At 38.8% G+C, this 27929-nt stretch overlaps 1 protein-coding gene across 6 annotated transcripts in view; it reads left to right on the top strand.

Moving 5' to 3' along the window:
* The window catches only part of PCYT1B (phosphate cytidylyltransferase 1B, choline), a 49032-nt gene extending 21358 nt beyond the window's left edge, over nucleotides 1–27674 (top strand). For 4 of the 6 annotated variants that reach the window (XM_078390454.1, XM_072994278.2, XM_020789185.3 and 1 more), the window contains 7 exons: nucleotides 8181–8280; nucleotides 9560–9676; nucleotides 10581–10732; nucleotides 13166–13250; nucleotides 15476–15618; nucleotides 18561–18749; nucleotides 23040–27674. In XM_078390454.1, coding sequence (XP_078246580.1) covers nucleotides 8181–8280; nucleotides 9560–9676; nucleotides 10581–10732; nucleotides 13166–13250; nucleotides 15476–15618; nucleotides 18561–18749; nucleotides 23040–23252 — 999 coding nt within the window. In that variant the 3' untranslated portion in view covers nucleotides 23253–27674. The remainder of the gene's footprint in view (nucleotides 1–8180; nucleotides 8281–9559; nucleotides 9677–10580; nucleotides 10733–13165; nucleotides 13251–15475; nucleotides 15619–18560; nucleotides 18750–23039) is intronic. The other 2 variants (XM_078390455.1, XM_020789186.3) reach the window with 1 other exon arrangement.
* The last annotated feature ends 255 nt before the right edge of the window (nucleotides 27675–27929 follow it).

The raw sequence follows: 27929 nt of genomic DNA, 5'->3' as shown, positions 1-27929 counted from the left end.
TTTTGGAGAGTTCAGCATCACCCTGCAGAAAAGAAAAATAGAGTTAATACGTCCCTGACAATTGTGGCAACATCTGGAACGATGCCTTGGCAAAACAAATCTGCAACTGCTTTAACACAGGAGTACAAGTTCAAGGGAGTGTGTGGCAAATGCATCCATTTAACAATTGTGATCCCATCCTTGTCAGGGGTGTAGAGAACTGCAATTGACAGCCATGGCGTAGCTAAGATTGGACTTGAAATAGGAATGCAGGCGAGCTTGCAGTCAAGTTGTTGAGAGATCAGCTGTAAGAAGCCTTCATCGATGAAGTTACCAGCATAACATGAACAACCAGGAAGTGCAGAGAACAACCGTGAGAGATCATTAGTAGACAATACCAAAACTGATGTGCCCAATTGATATCTCAAAGGTATAGATGCAAAAGTTTATGCCCAGTCTGTTGATTTTTCTGTGGGCTGCACAAAAACCCTTCTGCAAGAAGACTGTAGGTTGCCAAATGATTCTCCATTTAGACTGTCCGAATACAATGGCATTCTCTTGGCAGAACGCCCAGAATCACTGATAAGAAGAGAGAACTAAGTCTGGGCATTGCGCCAGGTGTGGACCTTGAATTTGCTACTTCACAGAGGAAGAGAGAACAATACAGACTTTATGTCCTAGCAGGCTGCACTGAATCCGTGGATGAGATTATAGGTCCCATCACGCTGAGATATTCAGGAAACTGCTAAGCAATGCAAGGTGTGATAGAATTTGTAGTTCTAGGAAGAACATGGAACATAGTGTCCAGGATGTTGCAAGTGGCTTGAGAGTAACAATGCTTTCTCCAGATTGGAAGGTGATGGGGGAAGCGCTTTAAGGAGTTGGCTCACCTCCTCCCACCCCATATGCATTTTTCTCTCTTACTGGCCAGGTGGGGGGGCAATCTTTCTCAGCTATGACTGTCCAGCTGAGTAGGATTTTTCCCCAAACCTGAATGTTTGCCATGCGAGTTATCAGTCCTGGCACAACATTCAAGCTGAGACAAACAAAATCAGCGCATGTAAAAACCAGAACAGTGTAGCCTTGAGGAATAGCGGCACATTTAGCTTTAGAAACATAGACCCATTGTGGCAGTTCAAAACAGGCCTCCTGTTGGGCTTCCCCCCTTACATTTTCTTCCTCCTCCCCTTCTGATTTCTCACAAGACACATGGCATGCTTGTAAAGCTTCTTTTGTATACCAGCCCGTGACATCACATGAATCCTGCAGATCCCCTATTATTCTCTCTTGGCCTGGGGACGGCCCTGGGTCCCATTTCCCTGGGTCCCATTTCCCATGTGTCCTTGGCTGACTGAGAACTGCGTCCATGAGACGGACTTGAACAGCAGAAGCGAATATACCTTCTCCCATAATAATTGGCTGACGTACAAAACCAACAGCATTAATTTCTGCTTGCTTAGTTGCTAAATCTTGCCATCCTTGAAGGCAAATGAGTCCTTCTGCTGGTGGAAGGAGACCCCTACTCCAGTCACTAGGGGCCGGCTGTTGGGCAGATGAGGATTCCAGGAGACTCTGTGTCTGTTTGTCCTTGAGACTGAGTTGCAGTTCGCGGACGCCTTGATATGGGAGCAGTTCAGAACTATGAGAAACTGCCGCGGCATCTCCCTGTGCCTGTGACTGTGTTCCCTGAACACCAGGATAAGCAGTTTCTAAAGCAGCACCCATTGTATCCATTAAAGGACAGTTAGAAATTTTGTTCTCAGTTGCCTGATGAATGGCAGGACTGGGAGACAATGCTGAGGTGTTCCCAGGCTGAGGCTCGGTTGGCTGGGCAGAATGAGACAGAGAGTCCAGCAGTGGAACCGAGGGGGCTGGTGTGAGAGGAAGGGGAGGCAAAATTTGAGGGAGTTGTTTGAACAGATTATTTTCAAATTCTTGGTCGAAAAGAATGTTCCGTGGTGGTGCCAAGCCTTGAAGGCTGGTACGCACTTTGCAGCATGTAGAAAGCACTTTTGCTGTAACTCTTGGATGTCCCTGTAAACAGCTGCCTATTTTAGACCATTCCTTGAGGTCCAGTGTCCCTTCTTCGGGGATCCAGGGACATACATCCCGAATAGTATGAACTAAATCTTCCACTTCTGTGCGTGTGGTCGTGTGACCATTCCTTTTTAATAAGAAGTGGAGGTCCTGTACTTCCTGAAGATTAGATACAAAGCTCCCCATGTTGCCAGGAGGCTAGGTGTCTAACTTGACAAATTCAACACTCACCCGGGATCCTTGCGGATGTGTGACGTCTGGAACCCTTGCCGGGCGAGGGCAGTGTGAATTGTCGCTCTGTTGCGTTGCTCAGCTTGTCCCGTGCTTCTTGCCTCACACGGGCCGCCAAAATGTGGGGAAAATCCCCAGGGAACCCTGCTTGGAAGCCAGCCAAGCAGCAGTTGCATGAAAACCAGGGAGAGATCTCTGATAAATGAAGACACTGCAGACTTTATCTTGTTAGTATTCAGGTACCGGTAGAGAAGAAGAAGAAGATGAAGAAGAATATGGCTACCTTCTTCCCCCCAGACGTTTTTATTAAGCACGCAAAACAAGCAAAATTAGCATAAGATAAGAATTTGGCCATAGAGGCGTCGTGTGGTTATCAGTCTTAAGGCATTCCACGCCTGCGCACAACGAGAATCACATAACAATGGGATGATTATAAGGAGAATCACAGGAGAATGCATGATTGTACTAAAATAATGATTATGTTAAACATCACTGATGTATCCCTTAATAGCCACAAGATGGAACTTTAGACTACAAATCCCCACATATAGGCTTCAGCTTCTTAAATGGCAGCAGTTCACTCTAATGATTTATACCATTTGACTTAACCCTTGCAGAGAACAGAAGGATTCTGGCTGATATCTCATGTCTAAAATCTCTCATCTTGGGCAGAAGGGTGTTCTAAACAAGGAAGATTCCTAAAAGATTGCAGCACTAATCAGTATTGTCAGTGTGTTCCTGTTCCTATGCTTCTTTCTTTCAAAGAGTGGAGTAAACTGCTTACAATTACACCCATGCCAAGTATGTAATATAATGAAGCTGATGACTGCTGTTCAGGTCTTTTCATGGTGTTGGAATCCAGTCATTCAACTGAGGACAAGAACTGAAAGTACTTCTTCACACAGCATATAGTTAAACTGTGGAACTGAAAAGATGTGGTGGTGGTCAACAGAATGGACATCTTTAAAAGGTGGCTAGAAATAAGGTTATCAGTGGCTACTAGTAGTTTACAGCGTGTATTTGCTGGGGAACACAGGCAATGGGAAGATCCTACTGTGCCCATCTTCTGCTTGTGGATTTCCTATAGTATCTGGCTGACTACTGTGGGGAGAGAATAGGTATTCTCTGAATCCTGATTGGCAGCTGGCAGTCCAAATTGTGAGATTCGTGATTCTATTTGTTGGAATATTAAAGTGATTATACATTGAATGGACATGACTCAAATGTGAAAATCTGAATAAAATTTCTATGATGCTCTCTTTTATGAAACCAAATGATTTGGGATCCAGAGGCTCTCTGAAGATATGTACACTGTATCTCCCCCCCCCCCAGTTCTGTTAACCAACAAGTCCCATCTCTAGGAGCCATTTATATTTTGTATTCAAATAGTCAACTTCCATAACAGATGCTCAATTTCTCAGGGCATATTTTTCCTAAGAATCTCTGACATCATTTCCAGAACTTTGTTGATCTTTTATGCTGTTATCTTCATCTTTGACCAATACAGAGTTGAATAAACCAAGGCAATAAAAAACAGAGGGAAGGTAAAGTTTCAAGACAGAATTAGATTCCCAGCACCAGTGAAAGAGCAGCAGCCAGACAAATCTTCCATAACCAATTTCACACAATTATCCATCATTTTTCTTGTATTTGAACTTAAAACTTTGATACTTATTGTGCCTTATTTAATTAATTATTAACCAAATGAGCATATTGAAAACCTCTCTCTTTTTTAAGACTAAAAATTGTGTCCACATTATTCAAAATTCTAAGTATGTTTATAAATAAATGTGTTGGACTCAAATTATATGGAAGGCCATCTACACATACAAATAATTAAAACAAACTTTCCTTAGTTAATTTGTTCTATCAATCTTGCTGTAGACTTATCATACTGTATATATTTATAAATACTTGTTTGTATTTATATCTTTATATCTTTAGTATTTATATATTCTGAAGCCTTGTTATGTGCTTTAAATTTTTAAAACCATCATGTGAATAAATAAATGTATAACCTTTTGGCGTTTTCTGCACAGTGTTATATAGTTGCACCCACCAGTATCACAGCAGTCAAACCTAACAGTAATATTTTAGGATCTTTGGAGTTAGAGGTCTGAGGGTTATTCCCTTTGCTGAGTAGGAATGCTGGCATACACTGTTTCATGGGTGCAAAAAAAGAGAGGGTTTTTTTAAAATTTCCAGGCACACACGATCAAAAGACTTAACATTCTAACAGCATGGAAGGGTAAAAAACAAGAAAAAGAAAAAAGCAGAAAACAGGCCTATTTTCTTCAAGTTATCTCCGAGGAAACAGCCTTTTCCTAGGAAGGTCATGATTACTAGTTGTAGGCCTAAGACCATAGACATTATTGTTTTAACATTTCTGCCTTCCTTTTTATCCCAGCATGAACCATGTTGGGCTGGATGTTGTGTAACTTGACCTTGCTTAGAGATAAAAAGGTAGTTTAGCACTCAACTACCACAAAGACAGAAGGAAAAAGATAGTGATTAGAAAATAAAAGAAAGAACCCGGGTTGTATGGTCATGTATTACAAGAAGAAAACACTGTTTTTTGATCAGTCAACTGAAAAGGCCTGGTTCACATAAAATCCAAGCAGTAGATTGTATCTAGCCCTGTTCAGTGAGTTGTCAGTACAGTACTTCTATATTGTGTTTTTGGAACAGACTTAAATAGTTTGCCCTGTTCTAGTTTTTCACGTCTGTGTTACAATTCTCAAAGCAATTGCTGTGTGCACAGAGACAACACCTTGCTAGATCCCAGCTGCTGTCTAGCATACAAAGGATGTCCTTGATGCAGTATATTTCTATAGGACTAGGCTAAAAACATATTCAGAAAAATCAAGTGGCGCTGGTATGGGTAATAATTAGTCAGCAACATCCCATCTCCTGATGTTTCAAGGTCAAATCTGAGACTGAGGGGCACAGATTGATTTCACATCTCATTGACTTTCTTTCCCTTTGTTGTGTTCTCCCACCCACCCACCAGTTATTTGCTTCACTCTTTGGCCACCTCCCTTCTCTCCCTCCTCCAGGATTCTTCAATTTGATGCTGACCCTCTTCCCAACATTCTAATTTCTATGGCAACAATTGCAAGTGACATCCACACTCTCCACTTTGTAAGCAAAACAAGACTTGCAAAGTGATTAAACTACAGTTTGTTCCTAGAAGATAGTTTAACCACCAATTAAAATATAGAACAGATAGCACAGGGGCATCTGGATAAAAATCTGGCTAATACTGAAAACCTGGCCCAGAAGGAATACCCACACAGCCTTACCTGCAGCACACATGACACATGACTAAGGATGTTACAAGTACTGTACATGGGGGAAAAATCATTCATGACAATTTTTCAAGTCTGGCCATGCAAAGATTCCCCATTAAGACTCCTTGTTTTATCAGTGAGATGTCCTGGCTTCCTGCAAAAAAAAAAAAAATTAAATAAAAGACACTGCTGCCATTTCCTGCTCCCCCCTCCTATCCCGTCCCACCCCTCTCTTTCTCCCTCTTTTTGGCACAGTAAACTGCCAGATTTAACATGGCTCCATTTCCTGTGACTCTTATAAGGGAAAGATACCATGCTTTTAAAGAAGTGTAATAATTCTACAAAACTTGGCATTTCTTTTTGCATTTCTGGACAAATCTTGAGCAGTGAATCTGTCATTCTCCACAGGAATTGTAATAATCCAGCACAACCAGGACAGATGATTATTGAATTTCCAAGCAATCTCATGAGACTTCCCACAAGATTTCTCAAGTGAGGAAAAATGTCTTGTGCAGAAAAATCTTGTTGTAAGAAAGGTGGTGAAGGAGAGGGTTTGCAAAGTGCCCATCACAGTGGCGTTAGAGGAAAGAATCTGTACTTCTGTTCAAGCCAGTGTTTCTCTAATATTGTTACCAAGTTCTTCAAAATACCCTCTTAAATGCAATGCAGGGGTGGGCTTACGTGTCTTCAGCAGGAAAAAAAGGGGAACAGACGGTTTTAGACTCTTCTGTTTCAGAAGCTGGATTAAATACAGTAATGTATAGAAAAGGTATGAAGATATGAGAACAGTGTGTCTCAAACCTTGGCCCTCCAGAAGTTTTGGATTTCACGTCTACTGACCATGGGCAATAGTAAGAGAATCTGGGAGATGAAGTCCAAGACATGAGCGGGACCAGGGATTATAGCTACTGTTCTAAAACATAACATCTAGTTGTGCGACCTGGTCCAGCAATCAGGAGATGCCAGCCATGCACAACAGGCACCAAGTGATACCTTGTCAGATTGCTACAGGAGCTTCCACAGCTGAAGTTTCTTGCACGGTAATACAGTACTGAACATGGCCATAACACTTATCTTTTCTTAAGGATTCTTTGAATCCTTAATTACTTTTTAAAGACATGTTTAGAAATACCCTGTTGTTGTAACAACGTAGGAAGCATGCCTTGGTTCAACTTCTACCTGTACAACTGGTAGAAGTTGTACAGGTACAAGCAGCCATTGGGAAAACATATTCTGTAACCCAGTAATCCAAGAATGTGGACTCTCATGCTCAAGGTCTAACCCAAGAATGCGGACTCTCGTGCTCAAGGTCTAGAGCCAATGAGACTGTGGCTTGAAATCAATAGGCAGATGGATTGCTTTATACTATTCTTATGCCAGTTTTCAAAGCATTAGATCTGGGCTAAAAGCAGTTTTCTGCAATACAGTAGTGCCTCAGCTTAGGAACTTAATTGGTTCCAGAATTCTAGTCGTAACTCGAAATGGTCGTAAATCAAAGCACCATTTCCCATAGGAATGCATTGAAATGCAATTAATCTGTTCTGGCAGAAGAAAAAATCATTAAAAAACCAACTACTGCAAGGCCCATCGGAAACACGATTAATCCATTCGTGCTGAAGGGGGGGGAGAAAAAACAAACACTGTAAGACCCTTCGGAAATGCAAAAAAAAAAAAAAAAACAAAGCAGAAAGCAAACAAACCATGCAAGACCCATCAGAAATGCAAAAAAAGCAAAGCAGAAAGCAAACAAGCCCTGCAAGACCCATTGGAAATGGAGGGGAACCCACAAACAAACAAACCCCCACAAGACCCATCAGAAACGAGGGGAAAACACCAAAAAACAAACAAACCCCACAAGACCCATCACAGCATAAAAACAATCCCACCACCCAGCCCAAAACCACGCTGCAAAACCCACCCAGAACAGTTTTTAGAAAGCAGAAAACAGCACCTTAGCTTACCAGGCAGTCCAAAGCCACCTCCGAATGCACTCACTCTAACTGCTGGGGCAAAAGAGCTACAAAGAAACAGCCTCTTCGCCTACCAAAAGTTAGCAATTTGAATTCCCCGCCTTTTTTCCCTGCCTTTTTCTGTTCGTAACTGGAAGCTCCAGCCACAAGTCAAAGCAAAATTTTGCAGCTGGAGCGGGTCAAAACTCTAAATGCTCGTATGTCAGGATGTTCATAAGTCGAAGCACCACTGTAGTATAAAAATGCTTCATTGTTCATTCTCTTGAACACTGAACTGACATAGTAGGGTTGAAATCCTGTTGCTTAGTGTAGTAAGTTGTATTAAAGTAGACCCACTGAATCAGTGGGGATTTGGTGAATCACCTCCTCCATAAGTTCTGTTGATTCAAATGGACTTACTCTAGTTGCAATTCACTACACTAAAGTAAATTGCCACTAGAGTAGTCCCATTACAGTAGAGTAGTCAATGGAACTTACAGAGGAGTTGACAGAGCAAATCCCAACTGATTCAGTGGGCCTACTGTTGTCCAGTTTACTACACCGAGCAATAAGATTTCAACCATTGTATCCCTATCAAATGCTACTGCATAATGCCAAGGAACAAGTTGCTTTTGTTGGATTTATCATATCCTTTGGTCTTTATTCCCCTGATTTCCCTTTCCTCACCTTCTAGACTTTGTGTGCACCTGCTCCATTTGCAGGTGAAACAAGCTGTCAGTGCAGAGCTCCTCATGAAAAGCTCACAGTTGCTCAGGCCCGCCTTGGAACACCAGGTGAGTCTTGGTTTATAAGATGAAGGCAAATTTTATAGATAGAGCATTCATCTTTGCCTTTGCTTTTTAAACAAGATTTTAGAGGAAAGACAGTTTGTATTTCTGTAATTAGTAATGTCATCGTGAATTTGCAGTGCATGTTTGCATTTTGTCTGTAAATTTCCCAGACAAATTTATTGAAAGTCTGTCTATAAATATAAGATAAAAATATCACTTCTATTAATATAAAAAAGAATTATGTTCATGGACAGAGCTTGGAAAGGGGAATGAGGTTGTTAGTAATTTGTTCTTCTTATTAGATAAAGTGTTTGAAAAATAATTTGTCCCTGTCAGTCATTCCAATGTTATTAAAGCAAGGATGTGAACATTTCCTTTTTCGGACTACATCTCCTAGAATCCCAGAGGCAACACAAACACATTTTATTATTTTCAGTTTGAAACTATAGATAATAAAAATTGTAAGTACTTGTGAGCCATTTACAAATTTGTTGCATAACAATGGCATTTTCATATATCGTAGTATATTAGCAAAATGTTTATAATTGCCATATTAAAGTATGATTGGTTTTCCTTTTTAATTCTTTATAGAAACATTCCAATTCTATATGCATCCATCATGCATTTCTTAAAAGTTGATTGTTTATTTTATATGACATCCTTTAAATTTATAGTGAGTTACTTTTCTAATCTGGGCTTCTTTTAATCTTCATGAATTTGCCAAATAAGAAAAGATAAAAACACCACCTTACTGGATCTCAGTTAAAAAGCAATTTTGTTAGTTTTGTTAAACTGGAGAACAATCGAATCGATGCATCTATAGTAACATTTTTAAAGTAACAATTTTAGGCTAATGTGTTCCTTCCAAAGTGTCATTTTGTTACAACTAGACACATTTTCCTAGAGTGATAATTGTACTATATGTTAATTTAACAGATTACTTTCAAGCTCTGAATGAGTCGTAATTAACTTTTAGTCAAGACAACAATTGTAATATTTCCAGTGTCACAGGCAGTATGACTATGTATATTAGTTGCTGTGGTATGTGAGACAAAGGGGCTTTTGTCTTCATGTTCTCCTGGAGGGCTTACTGTCTGGTTAACCTCTATGAGAAGACAAATCTTGGACTAGAGAGGACTTTGGTTTCACCCAGCATGGTTCTTTCTGTCTTTAGTGTATTCATTGTATACACTAAATATATTTATAAAGTATATGATTATAGTCTAACATAGATTTAAGGTACTGATCTGTCTGACCTGGACATTATTCCTTTTTCCCACAGTAGATAGACCGGTCAGAGTCTATGCAGATGGAATATTTGATCTCTTTCATTCTGGCCATGCTAGAGCTCTCATGCAAGCCAAAACTCTGTTTCCCAATAGCTACTTATTAGTAGGAGGTAAGGCCAACATATGAATAACTGTTATATCTTGATGAACTGTGTGGTATAGTCTGCAAAGTGGGCACTGAGTGGTCAGGAAATTGCGGTTTTAAATTCACCCATTTCTAAATCATTTATTTTACCAGTTTCTGAGAAACAACATTAGCTATTGCCATAATGTACTGCTCCAGGACTTCCCAGAGACAACATATAGGTCAGTCATTGAAAAGATGATACTGCTGGACTAGAGAATACCAGTGATCCATGGTCTGAACATAGGGGCTCATCTCGTATTGGTAGTAGATTGAGATTACCTTCACAATACACTATGCCTGGGTTTTGCTATATGCCTGTTTGGCTGGATCCAGGAAGCTCTTTTGTAAGTTCCTATCTATAATGTTGCTACCAATTTTTCACTCTCCTCTCTATACAAAGGATGTTATTGAATAATTACTTGTGGGAGCCCATTCTCTCATACAACTGAGATATATTAAACAGATACTGTAGTTTAAAGCCTGTAAGTAGGCTTTGCAGAATTGTGCTCTATAGTAAGAAAGAAAGATGATGCTTTGTTTAGATTTTGCAGGTAATTCATTACAAGAGAGACGTAATTAAAGGATTTCATTCTTTTCTGGTATGCCAGCAGGCGATTTGAACTGCAGATCAATCTATATTGCTTTACCTAAGCCTATATCTAGGCATGGAGTCAAGAGAACCATCCTTTGTGACATCTTGTTTGCAACTTCTGTGTTCTGGGCTGTTTTATTTTGATTTTACAGTCATGAATCATGCTGATTTGGTTTGACAGCTACAAATTTAAATCACAGAATAGCTTTGGAAAATGTTCTAATCTAACAGATGTGTGCTGCATTTGACAGAGGCTGTGTCACTGTGTTTTGAATTTTTCTTTTGTGTCTGTCAGTTTGTAGCGATGATTTAACCCATAAGTTTAAAGGCTTTACGGTAATGAATGAAGCCGAGAGATATGAAGCACTCAGGCACTGCCGGTATGTAGATGAGGTAATCAGAGATGCTCCGTGGACACTCACACCAGAGTTCCTGGAAAAGCATAAGGTGACTTTCTTTTCTTTTTTTTTACCATGCATTGGGAGAATCAACATCTTATTAGTGATGTTGCTATATATTTCTGATGATCCAATTCTGAATACAAATTTGACACATTTATACACCACACTGGAATTCTGGACTGGAGCATTCACTTGCCTCTTCCATTCATTTTTGCTTCAGATTGTTACCAAAGATGGAAAACAACCAGCTCTTGGAAAGGGGTGTTTTATTACTACAACTTCCAGAATCTCCCATCCAGTATATCTGCTGGCTTTTCCACACTCTGAAAATAATGCTTCCTCTAGCTCTCTCTTGAGTTTCACTTCTGTACTCTAGGCCAACTTACTTCAAGTTATGTCCTCCAAATGTTTTAGATTCTAGTTCCTGAAAGAGCTCAAACTCACTAACATGGCCAAGGGTCTGCAGTGAGGAGTTCTAATCCAAAACATCCAAAGGGCTTCAGGTTGGGGAAGGTTGAGTTGTAATACACATACATCTAGATACAATGGTGCCCTGTATGACGACGATAATTCATCCCATTGAAATCACTGTTTAGCAAAATCATCATCATGGAAAATCCGTCATCTTGCGAGGTACCACTGTACAAAAGTAGAAAACTGAATTTTCTTCCAACTATGTAGTGTGGTCACTCAAAAGCTAGATGTGCAGATAACCTAGAGTGAACTCATATTTTGCTTCCTAATAACAGCAGTGCCTTACAATGGATTGACAATGTCATTATTCAAGTACATACCCATGACAAGAGCCTAAACATCAGTGGAGGAAAAGAGTTCCCTAGTGAAATTCTCTTGCATCTTCCAGTTGTGCAAACAGAAATGCATTTGCTCTGTGGTTCCCTAGGCATGCCACTGCTAGTGCACTCAGTTGCTAAATCAGTTTTGCAATCTGCTAAAGATAAAAAATGGCAGGGACCTCACAGAAGCAGAAGACATCAAGAAGAAGTGGCAAGAATACACAGAGGAATTATACCAGAAAGATCTGGATGTCCCGGACAACCCAGATAGTGTGGTTGCTGACCTTGAGCCAGACATCCTGGAGAGTGAAGTCAAGTGGGCCTTAGAAAGCATGGCTAACAACAAGGCCAGTGGAGGTGATGGCATTCCAGTGGAACTATTTAAAATCTTAAAAGATGACACTGTTAAGGTGCTACATTCAATATGCCAACAAGTTTGGAAAACTCAATAGTGGTCAGAGGACTGGAAAAGATCAGTCTACATCCTGAACCCAAAGAAGGGCAGTGCCAAAGAATGCTCCAACTACCGTACAATTGTACTCATTTCACACGCTAGCAAGATTATGCTAAAATCCTCCAAGGTAGGCTTCAGCAGTATGCAATGAGAAACCTCGACACCATCTTAAAAAACAGAATCATCACCTTGCCAACAAAAGTCCACATAGTCAAAGCTATGATGTATGGAAGTGAGAGCTGGACCATAAAGAAAGCTGACCGCCGAAGAATGGATGCTTTTGAATTGTGGTGCTGGAGGAGATTCTTGAGAGTCCCCTGGACTTCAAGGAGAACAAACCTATCCATTCTAAAGGAAATCAACCCTGAGTGCTCACTGGAAGGACAGATCCTGAAGCTGAGGCTCCAATACTTTGGCCATCTCATGAGAAGAGAAGACTGCCTGGAAAAGACCCTGATGTTAGGAAAGTGTGAAGGCAAGAGGAGAAGGGGACAGCAGAGGACAAGATTGTTGGATAGTGTAATCAAAGCTACCAACATGAATTTGACCCAACTCCAGGAGACAGTGGAGGACAGGGGCGCCAGCCTGCTCTGGTCCATGGGGTCACAAAGAGTCGGACACGACTAAATGACTAAACAACAACAATACAAACAGTACATCTGTGCAACCTGCCAGCATAGCCAATTTACACATTGTGCATAGTCCAGAACTAGATATCTGAGACCATCACATCATTTGTGATAGCACCACAGGATACTGCCCACTGTTGGCTACCCCTTCACTACTGCAGAGCATATTTGTGGCATCTGAATACTTGTGTTCAGACATAGACAGATATCAAGATCAGTAGTTTTACCATAAATACTTAATGTGTTTGGAGTAAATCCACTTTTCTAACTGTATTGTATTGAGAATCACCTCCCTCAAATACTACAACAGGGCTTTCCCTAAGAAAGATCATTGCATAGAGAGTTGTTCTGTGGGAGTCACTGGAAAAGTAAAAGTCAGTTCTGACCAACTTTAGGCCCTCTTTTAGTAGCACATGCATTACACCAAGGCATGTTGTATATACTCATCAGAAGAGCCTAGTTTTACAATGTCTTAGTTTAACATATCAGTACATATGCTTTCAATCTCATAGGTAGACTTCCATTGGCAAATAAAGAAATTGCATTTCCCAAACAATAACCAAGGCAGACAAACTTAATTTTCCTTCTCCTGTGCTTTCCAGATTGATTTTGTTGCCCATGATGACATTCCATATTCCTCTGCTGGTTCAGATGATGTTTACAAGCATATAAAGGAAGCAGGTGAGGGTCAGTCTATCTTGTCAGCTTCTAAGAACGTTACTGCTTCACCTGGCCCTCAGTGTAGGCAGATGTGAGCGAGGGAGAGACAATCTTTGTATGAAGTACTACAGCATTGATGAATGCTGATTTCAACAGAAAGTAATTGTCTTTGTTGTTAGAAGAGAGAGAGCATGTGCCATTGCACCTGAGTCATGTACACATTACAACTAATAAGTAACTTTGTAACTGTTTACTGCTTGTCAAAAGTAACTAGTTTTGAGTAACTACATTACTAATAACTGGTTACTTCCAACCTCTACTGACAGTCTTATACATTTTTAGGTAGAATTTGGCTATACATGGAAGGTTTTAGTTATTATTATTATTATTATTATTATTATTATTATTATTATTATTATTATTATTATTATTATTATTATTATTATTATTATTATTATTATTATTATTATTATTATTATTAAAATCCCTTCCTTGCTTCTGTTGTTATTGTTTAGTCATACAAATTATCTGAATTTTGTGAGACAGTGAATTTATTCCATGTTCCCTTCAGAAGAAACACTGAAAGGCTTCTCCTGTCTTTATTGGATTCAATATTGAGCCCAAGAGCATAAATTAAAATGCTGTATATCTCAGAAACCTCTTTTAACTTGCTTTGTTATCAACACAATTAACAGTGCTGAAGGAGGAAGTAATTAAACTTTCTTCCCAGAGCTTAATGGAGACTACTACTAAAGAGTTGCCTCATTTGGGAATTCAGCATTATAAAGAAGCAAAATACCATGTGTCTTTTGGATAGTTCCTCAAGCTTTCAAGAAAGACACTCAGCAAGTATACAAACCATCACTGTTTTCATCCATTGATGTAACTCTGTGCAGTCCTTATGCTTTAACAATAGTGAGGCTATCAAATGGTAATTTTGTGAAATGTTTCAAGACAGAAGAGTTTCTGTACCACAGGGACTGCTATAATCATGTAGAAAGTCTGCTGTATAGGTGCACATATAGTTCAAAAGAAGAATGGTTCCAAGAATAGGCTGAAGAGAAATTACAACTGCAATCTTAGGTAGGCTTGCTGCAAAGAATGTCCCATTGCACTTAACAGGACTTGCATGTGAGTATGTATGAGTTCACACAATGACACTACAAGTCACAGGCCAGCACTAGAACATGAAATACAAAGCTTTAGAGAGAATGTGGCAGTTCCTTTAGATTATTTGTCACTGACTTGAATCCAAACTAAGTTGGTTAGTTCCTACGGAAATCAATATGAAAAGTTAAGTTGTAGAACAGATGCATTTGACCTCATCTTGGGTGTTGTGTCCAATTCTGGATACTGCACTTTAGGAAGGAGGCAGACAAACTAGAATAAGTTCAAAGGATGGCAACAAGGATGATCAGGGGACTGAAAACCAAGCCACATGAGGAAAAACTGAAAGAACTGGGCCTTGAGAAAAGAAGACTGAAGGGAGATATAATGCTACTTTTCAAATATCTGAAAGATAGCTATAGAGAGGAGAAACAGGATCTGTTCTCAATCATCCCAGAGTACAGGACACATAATTGGTTCAAGTTACAGAAAGCCACATTTCGGTTGAGGATCAGGAAAAACTTCCTAACTGTTAGAGCAGTATGAGAATGGAAGCAATTACCTTGGTAGGTGGTGAGTGCTCCCACACTTAAGGCATTCAAGAAAAAATTGAACAACCATCTATCAGATACACTTTTATCTGGATTCCTGCCTTGAGCAGCAGTTGGACTCAGTTGCCTTATAGGCCCCTTCCAACTCTGTTATTCTATGATTCCTATGATTTAGCTTAGCATAAATCTTACTAATTGTTGTAAATTACTTGTTTCAGTGTGTGTTATGTAAACAAGAGCAGAACTGACTCACACTTAACTTCACTAATCAGTATGATGAAGTTATTTCCAGTTAGGCCCTTCATCTTTTAGTTAATGTGTCATAGTTAATAATATTTAATATTTTCACAACCACTCTATGTTTGCTAATAAAAAAATTGGCTAACATAGCTATCCAGATATGCATGTTTTTGGAGTGATTAAAATTATTCAGTGCTTTATGATAGTTTATCCAGAATCTGTAGGCTATGACAGCATCATGGTTACTAAGTATTAAAATTCAGCATTAGAACTAAGTCATTCAGATATTACAATTAAAAGATAATTATAGTGAAGTTGAAGATCTCATCAGTTTTCCTTCTTCTCTTTTTTCAGGAATGTTTGTGCCAACTCAGAGAACAGAAGGCATCTCAACTTCAGATATAATAACTAGAATTGTGCGTGATTATGATGTCTATGCTCGTCGCAACCTTCAAAGAGGATATACTGCTAAAGAGCTGAATGTCAGTTTTATAAATGTAAGTGTATGAGACTGTTGAGTCATGTTCAGAGTCCATATTGGATTCAGAAGAATTGAAGGGTGAGTCAAAGAACCAGGATCAAGTTGGTTTTTTAGTAGTTTTTATTTTTTAAATAATGACCAGAATTCTCTTACTTACCTATGCAGGTCAAGAGCATACAGTAATTTTCAACAGTGACTTGCCACTAGCTGACATATTGCCAGCCACTTGTATTTCTTGTTACATTCCCAGTCATGCAACTCGGGTGTGCTGAGAAATTCAAGCATCAACTTTTTAACTATAATAATTTACTGCAGGGATCTGAAACATTTGATCTGGATGCAAGTGGAGAAAAGGCCTGTCATGTATAGTACATAGTCCCTCCCTGTTCTGAAAGGAAGCTTTCTCACTACTGGATGGGAGTGTCCTTTCTGAATAGGAAGCTGAGGCAGAGTGAAGCCTATGCAGTGCCTCAAAGCATTCACAGCTAGGCCTTTTCTCCATGTTTAGGTGTCTGTAGGTGTCTGCCTTTCAGAGGGTATACCAAAAATGAAAACTTATGGGGCCTGTAGTCAAAAAATCCATGCCTAATAAATTATTATAAGGGTGACTACATGGGCATCTAGCCCAGTGCTTGGTCCACAGTAGGGATGGCCTGGTTCACTCTAAAGATTGCAATCAGGCAACATATTTGCTGGAATGAACCATCCCCGGCCCCAAGGTGTTCCCAACCACACCTTCTACTTCTTGGTGCAGGTAGGACCCCCTTGTTTTGATTCATTTCCAGCACATACAATTCCTGTTTGAATTGCAAATATCTTGATTTGGCTTAAGAAGAGAACCACTTTAGGATATGGGAAAATTAAAAATTTCCTTGGCTCTGAGGAGGGGACAAGGAAGTGACATTTTTAAAAAATGTATTAGGACAGTGCACATGTTTTTAATCACTTTAAATAATTAAAAATCTAATGGAAAACTTCCTCCCAGAACCAGGAGGAGAAAGGAGGGGATGATAAGGGGGTTTTTGTTTGCTTTTCTCAACCAACTCTCAGCTGTACCTTTAAGAGCTGGCTCTCTTTTTAAGCCACTTCACAATATTGGCAAATTGACAGAGGACTGGTAGTGACCATATTTAGCCCAATTCAGTGCAATACAAAATGGGCATGTAGACAAGCCCTGTGTTACAAGGCAAGATAATCCTTTGAATATATCATATATTAAGATTATACAGAAGAATATAGTGAAGTAATATATAAAACAGTTCCTATCCTCAAATGATAATGAACAGATATATAAATGTTTTATTTTCTTACATCTCTATAAACTTATGTAGTAAATCCATCACATGTAAAGTACTCTTTAGTTCTTCCATAAGAACATATTCTACATTTTCCTTTGACTGTTAAGTAACATGATCCTAGTCACCTTTCTGCTTTGGGAATCACAATAATAAAAATATCCTTCTGGTTTCCAAGGCCTAAATAAAATGCTGTGTTTAAGGATGATGATGATGATGATAACAACAGCAACATCATCATCATCATCGTCATCATCAACAACAACAGCTGGAAAAATAAGCCACTACATGGACAAAACCTGAGAAATATTGATGGAAAGCATGATCATAATTCAACATGGGTATGCTTAAAACTGGGAACCCTTAAAGAAACTGAAGGCTTGCTTTTTGCTGCACAAGCACGCCAAACCAACATGATGAAAGCTAAGATCCAAGGAGTTCATGCCAACAGCAAATGTTGATTCTGCCAAGAAAAAGATGAAACCGTGTCACACCTCATCTGTGAATATCCAAAGATTGCACAAACAGATTACAAAGTTAGACATGATAGAGTGGCAAAGTTAGTGCACCGGTCATTATGGAAAAAAATATAACTTGCTGGCCTCCAAAAACCCGTGGGAACATCAGATAGAGAAGGTGTGAGAAAATGAGGAACTCAAGATCTTGTGGGATTTGTAGATCGAAACGGACAGACACCTTGAACATAAGGTGTTTGGGCTCTCAGGCAGTTTTTACTCCTGCTTTACAGATGCACCTGCATTGTCCTTGTAAACTGTATCTTCAAAATATCCATCTTCTGGAGAGATTGGGGAATGGTTTACAAAAGTAGGATGTGTTCCCTTTCTCAATGGCAGCCTCTGCCAATTCAGTGCTCTGGCTTTTTTGTTTTGTTCCCCACCAGATGACCATTTTATATCCACCATACGTTATTTATACACTTAACTGTGGGCACTCTACTGAGGCTGTGGGCACTCTACTGAAAGATGGCCATGATGAAAAAGTGTTTTTATTTTTATTTTTTTTTGGCAGAACCCAAAACTGATGGGAAATTGCAACAAATGTAATTAGAACTGTGATCCCTGCTGCCTACAAGTGAAGTAGGTCAAAACAGGTCCAAAATACTAAAAAATATACCAAAAGATGTACAGTATATCCCTCAGCTTCTCAGCAGCAACAGTGGTTACAGTAACCATCAAAGTGAATGGTGGTGATCTGCAAGATTCATCTGCCATGCCATGCCACCAAATATTATATTGGCTTGACTAACCCAAAGTTTCATTCTCTTTTATTAAACTGTACCATATGGTTATACAGTAGTTAACCATCCTTGGTGTTTCAAAGTGCATGCTAAATAATTAGGATTCAAAATTTGATGCTGCTATATGCTACATCAATTGATGCTAAATATGCAACAATTATCCTAAATATGACAAGTGTTGTTTTTTATTTTTACTCTAAAGTAAGCGGCCTCAGTCCAGATTAGGATTGGTGCAAACAGAAGAAGCGTAACACCCCCTCACCTTTTTTAAAAAATAAAAAATTACCACCATCTCATAAAAAAGGTTAAAAGTACCACCTGAGTTATTTTCATTATTTTTAATGTTCACTTAGGGGGGCCTGTCATCTTCACAAACCAGCCATCTTTTGTGTTTGTTTTTACCAGGAGAAGAAATACCGGTTTCAAAACCAGGTAGACAAAATGAAGGAAAAAGTAAAGAATGTGGAAGAAAGGTCTAAAGAATTTGTGAATCGCGTGGAAGAAAAAAGTCATGATCTCATTCAGAAATGGGAAGAAAAGTCTAGAGAGTTTATTGGCAACTTCTTAGAACTGTTTGGGCCAGATGGAGCTTGGGTACTGATTAATTTCTTTCTATATTGATTCCTATATATAAATACAATTTTGAATTGCCTGCCATTCTAAAATGTACCTCACAGGGTGATACACAAATTAAAACAGGTAAAGAAATATTTTAACAAAATGTTTACATTTAAAACTGGACAAAAGTCATGTTTAAAAAACAAGTAAAATTTTGTTCAAAATAATTTTAATGTCAGGTAGAGCAAAGTTTTTCATGAGCCATCTAAAGCTAGCCAAAGAGAAAGAGGGAACTTTTTAGGCCAGGGAGAGAGTCTCTCACTAACCTAGGTGGAGACATATAACAGGGCCCCCAACACAAACAACAAGCAGAGTCAAGCAGGAGGATATTGGACCTTCAAAGTAGCCCATCTATTGCTTTTTGCAAAAGATTTCATTACTGCATCAATGTTGAGATTTTTGCAGTAGTTTATATGTGAGATGATTAAAGCATAGAACAATGGTTGGAATATCTTTCTCCAGGTAGAGACAGTTATGGTACACCAAACAAAGCTGAACAAACATGCTGGTCCTGGTCACACAATTGTCCTTATCCTCTTCACATCAAAATCCTACCTCTCCACCCCAACTCCCAATCCCGGTTTTATATGCATATTCTACCTCTGTTCATTTCAATGGAAGCAAAAATCTAGTACTGTAGTATTTACATTATTACAATAGCATTGTTATTACAATAGCATTGTTTATAGTTGAAATTGCAATGATATAATAATAATAATTTATTGTCATTTTAAGTATATACACAGTATACCCATACAATGAAATTCACAGATATGAGTTTGTAATGGATACAAAATATGGCGCCAAAGACATTGATTGTTTTCAAAGGCAGTATGGTGTAGCTATTTTGGACCAGGAAGACCTGGATTGGTGTAATTCAGTAGCTGCTTGTTTTTTGCTATAAATAAGCCACAATACATGGCCTCTGTGTTTCAATCAGTAAAGTGGGAGAAGCTATATCATATGACCATATGGAACAACTTTATACAATGTTCTGTCCAGTCCATCCTTACCTGCTCTAGCCACAATCCTCCAAAGCTTCACAAACATTTAATTGGATACCAGAAGTTAAAGGCTTAGCCCATTGGACATACCCAAGATAATGGGATTATGGAAGGTAACGTCTAAACATCGCAGGGGGGGAAATCCTCCCCCCCTCCCAAGTTGCATTAAAGTTTCCTCAGAATTTCCAACCACAAGGTATTCTGTAGAGGGTAATTTGGTTAGGATCAAAAAGCTCTTTCACACTTGATCCTGCTGTGGAAAATATAAGTAAATATGATCAGTGTGATGAAGATGATAAAACTGGTCTTCACTTGCAGTTTATGGATTTGGCTGCATATCTCTTCAGAGTGAAAACTAGAAGCAACATCTTTTGTTTGTATGTTTTTTTTAATATGACCGAGGCTAGAAATAAGTGTTAGAAGTACTGCCAAATGCAAAATGAAGCTTCTTAATTAATGTGGACATCTGAGTGCCACAGCATAAGCTCCTATCTTCAGGAATAAATAGTTCATTTTGTTTGGTGATTGGTCTTTAGGATTTAAGCATGGGATTCCTTGGAAATGTGATTCCACCGGCCTAGGAAGAGCACTTCAACCACCTCTCTGCAATATTAACATGCTTTCAGTTCTGATTATGGGCTGTCTCTAATCTCTGGCCTGAGAGTGCAGCAACTACAGAGCAGGAAACTGGAAGTGATTTTATATGAAGGCCTTTGCAGAGAGAAGCCACATAAAATTAGCTACTGAAGAGTGGAATTAGAGGTGGCATTGTTCTAGAGAAAAGCTCAATGACAATAAAACCATGGTGTTCAATGGTTGGGGGCGAGGAGTGCAGGGAGAATTACATTAATGTCAGTAACTACAGAAAATCAGCTTTTTACAATGACTTGCTATTACATTCAAAATTACCACCAATATTAATTCTGTATATCAGATGCTGCTTTCACTGTTGGCTGACATTAGATATTACATATTGAGGAATAGTTACAGGCATGCTAATTTCTGCTACAAGAAGTATACTCCATTGTGTGCTGTTACTTTCTTTAAATGTGTGTTATTTAAGGCTATTTCAAGAGAAAAATGTGCAATAGAATTATGCATCTTCCATCCAGGAAGAACCTCTTCTGGATTAATTAGGACTAAAGAAATTAAGCAGAGAGGAATACCTAAGTCTCGAACTATGTACCTATTTTCATGAGCATGAGGACTATTGAGTGCAAAAGGGTTTACTTCTGAGGATATATACACATACATACATACATACATACATACATACATACATACATACATACATACATACATACATACATACATACATACATACATACATACATACATACATACATACATACATACATACATACATACAGTGGTGCCTTGCATTACGACGTTAATTCATTCCAGCGAAATCGCTGTAGAATGAAAACGTCGTAAAGCGAAATTAAAAAGCCCATAGAAACGCATTAAAACCCGTTTAATGCGTTCCAATGGGCTGGAAATTCAGCGTCCAGCAAAGATCCTCCATAGGGCGGCCATTTTCGCTGCCTGTGCAGCGAGGAATCCGTCCTAGAAAACAGTGGGGGGGGGCATTTTGTTTAACCAGCGGCCATTTTGAATCTGCCAATCAGCTGTTAGAAAATCATCGTTTTGTGAAGAATCGGTTCCCGAAGCAGGGAACCGATCATCGCAAAACGAAATTCCCCCATAGGAAACATCGTAAAGCGATTGCAAAAGCGATTGCAAAATGTTTGTCGTAATGCGGTTTCGTCGTTAAATGGAGCGATCGTAAAGCGAGGCACCACTGTATACACATACATATATATGTGTGTATATGTATATATGTATGTGTGTATGTATATACAGTGGTGCCTCGCTTAACGGCGATAATCCATTCCAGGAAAATCGCCATTAAGCGAAAACATCGTAAAGCGAAAAAAAAACGCATTGAAACACATTGAAACCCCTTCAATGTGTTCCAATGGGGTCAAAACTCACCATCCAGCAAAGATCCTCCATAGGGCAGCCGTTTTCGCTGCCTGTCTTGCGAGGAATTCGTCCCACAAAACAGAGGGGAGCCATTTTGTTTACCCAGTGGCCATTTTGAAACCACCATTCAGGTGTTTTAAAATCGTCGTTTTGTGAAGAATCAGTTCCCGAAACAGGGAACCGATCATCGCAAAGCAAAAAAAAACCCATTTAGACAATCGTTTTGCAATCGCAAAAAGATCGCAAAAAGATCGTCGTAATGTGGTTTCGGCGTAATGCGGGGCAATCGTAAAGTGAGGCACCACTGTATATATACAGCACATACATATATATATGTATATGTATATATGTATATGTGTGTATATATATATACGTGTGTGTGTGTGTGTGTGTGTGTGTGTGTATTAGACAGGCATACTGTACCTAATATATATACGATCATGCTACAAACACGACTCACCTATTTTTCTACCTCAAACTCTTCCTTTCCAGTAACTTTAAGGGCCAGAACACAGTGGTGAAATACATGCTTTGTATTCTACCACCCCCTGTAAAAAATTTGCTTTGCTTCTTCTACTTTTTTTTTAAAAGCATTTCCACTCAGCCTCACAACCACCACCCCAAACAGAGGGGAGGAAGGAAGTACCGAAGTAGATGTCCAACTGCATAATACTTCTATCCCTTTCCTTCCCATTTTCTTGGAGGTAGAAAATTGGTCCCTGGACCACTAGAATATTTAACTGGATGGATGACCAAAAGCCTGACTGTGTATAAGGCACCTTCCTTCTTCCACTCTTGATACAAACTTACAAATGTGTTTTGCTAACAACTCAAGGGCCATAGAGTCCTATAAACAAACATTACATATAGTTTTATAGAAGAGCAGTTAGAGAGAGTGACTTTGCCAAGACAGACATATCTAATTAGCTGAAATCCAATAGTAGGTCACACCTAGAGTAGGCCCATTGAATCAGTTGAACTTAGATAGAAATTGATTTACCAAATCTCCAATAATTCAATGGGACCAACTTTAGTTGTGACTTAATTACTGATTTCAGACACTGTCTGCATTGCAGAAGTCCAAGCTCATTGTTTTAACATATGCCCAAGAATAGTTTGAATGAGTGACAATTGCTACATCTGTTTTGTGGGCTAAAATGGAAATAATTAAAACATTATATAGCAAGCACTTTTCTTATCCCAGGATGAACAGCTTTTTCTTCTTCTTTTCTAGTGTGTCCATACATGCCCATTTTCTTGTCCATTTGTTTTCCAGAAGCAGATGTTTCAAGAGAGGAGTGGGCGTATGCTTCAAGCCTTCTCTCCACGACAGAGTCCCACAGGCAGTCCAACACGGGAACGTTCACCATCTAGGTCTCCATCTCCCCCTTCACCCTGGCTCTTCAGAAAGACTTCGCCTCCATCTTCTCCTAAAGCTGCCTCAGCATCCTTTAGCAGCTTGAGTGAAGGAGATGAGGATGAGAAGTAAAAAGTTTTAAAACTAAATAAAGAGGAGAAATTGTGATTAGAAAAGGGGAAGGAAAACACTACACTCACTAATTCACAAGTGAAGTGGAGAAGAAAGGGGGAAAGATGCATGAGATGTCTGAAAAGGGAAGGGGCACTTAAGGATATTGGAGCAGAGCAGATCTCGACTACAACACAGGTACTTCCTGTTGGGGTGGGGGTTGCCAGATTGCCAGTACACGGTGAAATGATATGCAAATATTTTGTGTATTTCTGAACAATTACAAAAAATTTACTGTGCTGTTGTGGTTGTTGCTGCTTGAGCCACTGAAGATCTGTGAAGAATTTTGCATCGAAGGGGACTCTGCATCTATGTTCAAAGGAACTAATCTAGTATTAAGCAGTATTCCCTTTCCAAGATGCATCTACATTTGAACTGCATGGCAGATTTGCTAAAAAGCTGGACTTTGCTAGAACAGAATGAATTACAGTCTTGAAACAGCACTCGCACAATGCAGACAGGAGAACAAGAACCCCCAAAATTGAACCAAGCCAGTAATTTTTTTTTTGTCTTTCACAATGGACATATATTTAATTGGTTGGGCTTGTTGATCATTGTGTCTAGAGCAGGCTTTTGTACATATGGGCAAGGTTTACTTTAAAGGGAACACAACTGGATTGTTCAACTCTTAATATGTTTTACCAGTCTGGTGCCTCCAAATCAGTCTTTTCCTTTGTTTTCAAAGTTTTTCCCCAGTCTTAGTTAAGATATACGTACATTCAATGTCATCTTATGACTGGGAAAAGTATTATTTAATCCACAGACCAAATTCCAAGCTAGTTCCCAAGTAATATTTTGGATCCACAGGATGGCTTTAAAATGTTATTTTCACAGATACATAGCTATTTAAAATATGCAGGTGGTCCTTCCACACCACTTGCTCAAGTAACATCATGAGGTGAAACTGGACAAGGTATGAAACCCAACTCATGGAATTGTCTGCAATGATGACTCATGGGAAAAAGTTTTAAGGTGCATTTTTCCATAGGGACTCATGGCGAGGAAAAGCATGACATTAGAACTAGTTTTTCTTCTCTACTGACCTTGCACTGGAATATATTTTAATAACTCCTCAGTGAGTTACATTTTCTCCTGTTCTGCATATGAATCTGATAATGTTTTTAATAATACCGAACCATACTCCTCTAATGTCTAATTCAGATGCTCACCTGTGCAGAGTAGAGGTGCACAGAAGCAACTGTATTCTTCTTGTCTAAGCTCAGCTTCTGCTCCTTACAATCACAACAGTTTATGTCATTGGGCTATCCCACACCTGCCATTGATATGTCAAAGGCCAAACATGAAAGCCCACCTTGCAAAATAATGCATACGAGGAAGAGTGAGGCTATTTCAGAATTATACATACAGTAAGATGCCATTGTTCAGAATCACTCTTCTCTTTTTTGTGACATATTACTACAGCTAAGCCATTGGACATGAGTTTTTTATACTCTTGTATGATTCAATAGTCATCATTCAGTACTCTGTCAAAGAGTTTGTTGCTACTGATCTAATATTAACTGAAATTACTCCTCTCACCCTCCCATGACCATCCCTTTCCGAACTGTGAAAAGTAACAAAGTGAATGGAATGAGTTGTGCTTGTCTAGCAGTTCTGCATAATCTGTGATAGCTGAATGTAGTTATCAGTCGTGCATGATGGCCCACTAGAATCTTCATAGACCTCAGTTTTGTTCCCCATCTCTATAAGGAATAGGTATCCTCATAATTGGTGATAAGCCACAATACTTGCTTGCAGACCAATGTTTGACTTTTTGGATCTTGACCAGTGGACTAATGACCTAGGTCATTGTTTCTAAAAGATTGCTTTGCATAATCCCAACCCCCTATTTTATGGCTATCTGAAAAGCATCAAAGTTATTTGTTTAGTCACTGAGCTTTTTTAACAAAACTAGAAAAAATCTATTGGAAGTTTCAGCTTCTAATATTTGATTGAAGAATGACATTATCTGCACAGCAGTTGCACAGCACGGACAGGATCAGAAATAACACTTCCCTAGAAGATCCCAAGATATAGCCAATTAAATATTAAAAACAGTATGGGGTTGGTATTTGAGAAAGTACACATCAGTTTTGACTGTCGTAAAATTCTCTCATGTAATAGTTTATTCAGTTTGTGATACTGGCCGCAATATCTATTTTGGGGGGGATTTCATTATTTTTACAGTATGTATTTCCTATATAAGGTAAGAAATCTATTAAGACATTTTGGAAAGAAATAGAAAAAATAATTACCATAGACTTAAAAATAATGGTAGGAATGAAACCTGAAACATATTTATTAAATATGGTAAAGTTAAACTCGAAACAAGAGACAAAGATTTGTTTATACATATTAGGAGCAGCCAGAATTCGAGTGGCAAAACAATGGAAAGACAAGGAGGAACCTTCGGTGAAGGACTGCTTAATAAAATTACGGGAATTAATATTAATGGATGAATTAACAGACTCATTGAAAGGAAAGGGTAGAATGGAGCACGCATCTCAGTGGGGGAAAATAAAAAGTTATCCTTGAGAGAAATGGAAGAAAGATTCCAAACCTGTACCAAGTGACTCGGGTATAAATTAGACACAAAACTGCTCCCAACATTGCTAGAGGTAAAAAAAAAAGTAAAGCAGATTGTTAACATAGATATAAAATAAGAAGAAAGGTATTATTAAGATTGCAAAGAAAATAAATGTCTGGTGGAAAATAAGGAAGTAAAGATGTTAAAGACTTACTATTTTGCGTAAGAGATAATAGAAAGTTATCTTGGTTATGTGCTTACATTGTGATAATTGTTTACTTTGTTCTTTTTTTAATGGCAATAAAGTTTAAAAATAAATAAGGTACATGGATACAAATCCATTTTGATAACAGCACTCTGCAGCATGTATGGCAACATGGACATAGGAGATTCTGAAAGCGGTACCAAAACCAAAACCAACCAAAGAACACCAACATTTCCAAGCTGTGAATATATGTAGCAGGAGTGCTTCCATCGATTAGAGCCAAAGCACTGGCACTAAGACTATTAATACTTCCTTGTGCTTTGTTTCTTTTAGCTTGGTAGGTATTTTGTTCATTTGTTTTTAGCTATCATTCCATTCTATGATGATCAGTGACTTCTTATAAGAGAGTCTGAAATTTAGAGAAACATGGGTCTCACTAATTACACTAATATTTTTTTTAAAAATATATTCCAGTCCAAGGTCATCAGTGAAGAAAATTGCACTCTTATGTCTGAGGAAGTGGACTTTTCCCTGAAAGCTCACATTAAAAGATAGTAGTTAGTCTTTAAGGTGCCACAATGTTTTTGTCTTTTTTAAAAATCTTTTTGTTTCATATGCTAGCACAGACTAACATGGCTACCTCTTTTAAAACTAATTACATGGGAACCCCAATTTAGCCAGCCCTTCATTAAACAAAGGGAGGCAAGTCCTCAGATATGGAGAAGAGCCTCACAAATACAGGCCTAGTTAGCTAAATAATGAGCTACTCTACACCAGTTCTGTGGTGTGTGAAACATTTATCTCCTTCATAAATACAGAAAGCCTATCCATTATGACAGGACTTTGCTCACAAGAGCCATTCCCTTGCTTTATGGTTTGTTTTCGTATAGACTGGCCTCATTAGTTGTCCATTGGAAACCTTTTGCCTGATACAGTTTTTAGGAAATGCAGCTTGAAAAGCAACCATAGGTGATTCTGTCACACAAAAATGGGGAAAGTATTTTTGCACACTTCTAAGCTGCTTCCTGTTTAATAACAAATTAATTATCACCACTTATTTATTAGTGATACTAGTGCACTAGAAGATCTGATTGAAATCTTTCATGTGGTGCTTTAATCTTATGCCTAGGTCAGCGCTCGTTTCTGTTTCATATCTGTACAAAACCCTTACTGTCAGAAATAGATCACAGTGGCATCAGCCAGATGCTCACTGGTGCTATTTATCAAGGGGAATGCTTCAGTTCCAGCGTATTTATTTTAACAGGGCTTTTTAATGGCAGATATAGGAGAAAGAGAAGAATGGTAGATTTGTGCCACTTAAATATCAAGAGGAGAATAAAACCTAACCAGAATCACCATCATTTGATTTTTAATGTGTTTTACAAACATCATGTGCAACAGAGTCTTCTATATACGTACCTAATGTTCTCAGGTGGAAGATACACAACAGGTTTTCTTGCCATGGAATAAACTCTGATCAGCAATGACATGGTCTGTAGGTTTCTGCTCAGTAATACAAGAAGTGTTTTTAAACCTTTCCTTGCCATCAATAGGATTTTTAAAATTCAAACAAGACTTGACTGAGTGTGTTCCAGATTATTTGTATGTGCAAGCTCCATACATAAGTAAATGAAGTATGATGGGAAGAGCACTTACTGTACTTTGCTTGCTTTATTTCCCTACCACTTCTTTCAAGAGCCGTCTAGAGCCTTCTTGGGGTCAATAGTAGTGTTTTGGTTCAAGTCCTGCCCACCTGACTGTACATGCCTAGCCTGCTCCCCACCAAATCTTCATTTGTTTTTGGAAATTCTTTATCATCACATACACACACAGGGAGAGAGCTTTGGATCAAGATGCTTTTCACTTATGTCAAGCATTTATTTGAATAGCCAGCAAGGGACAGCTG

This window comes from Pogona vitticeps, chromosome 3 (assembly GCF_051106095.1).
Source record: "Pogona vitticeps strain Pit_001003342236 chromosome 3, PviZW2.1, whole genome shotgun sequence".
Lineage (NCBI taxonomy): Eukaryota > Metazoa > Chordata > Lepidosauria > Squamata > Agamidae > Pogona > Pogona vitticeps.
The sequence above is the reverse complement of the archived record's forward strand: the minus strand, read 5'-3'. Positions and strand labels throughout refer to the sequence as shown.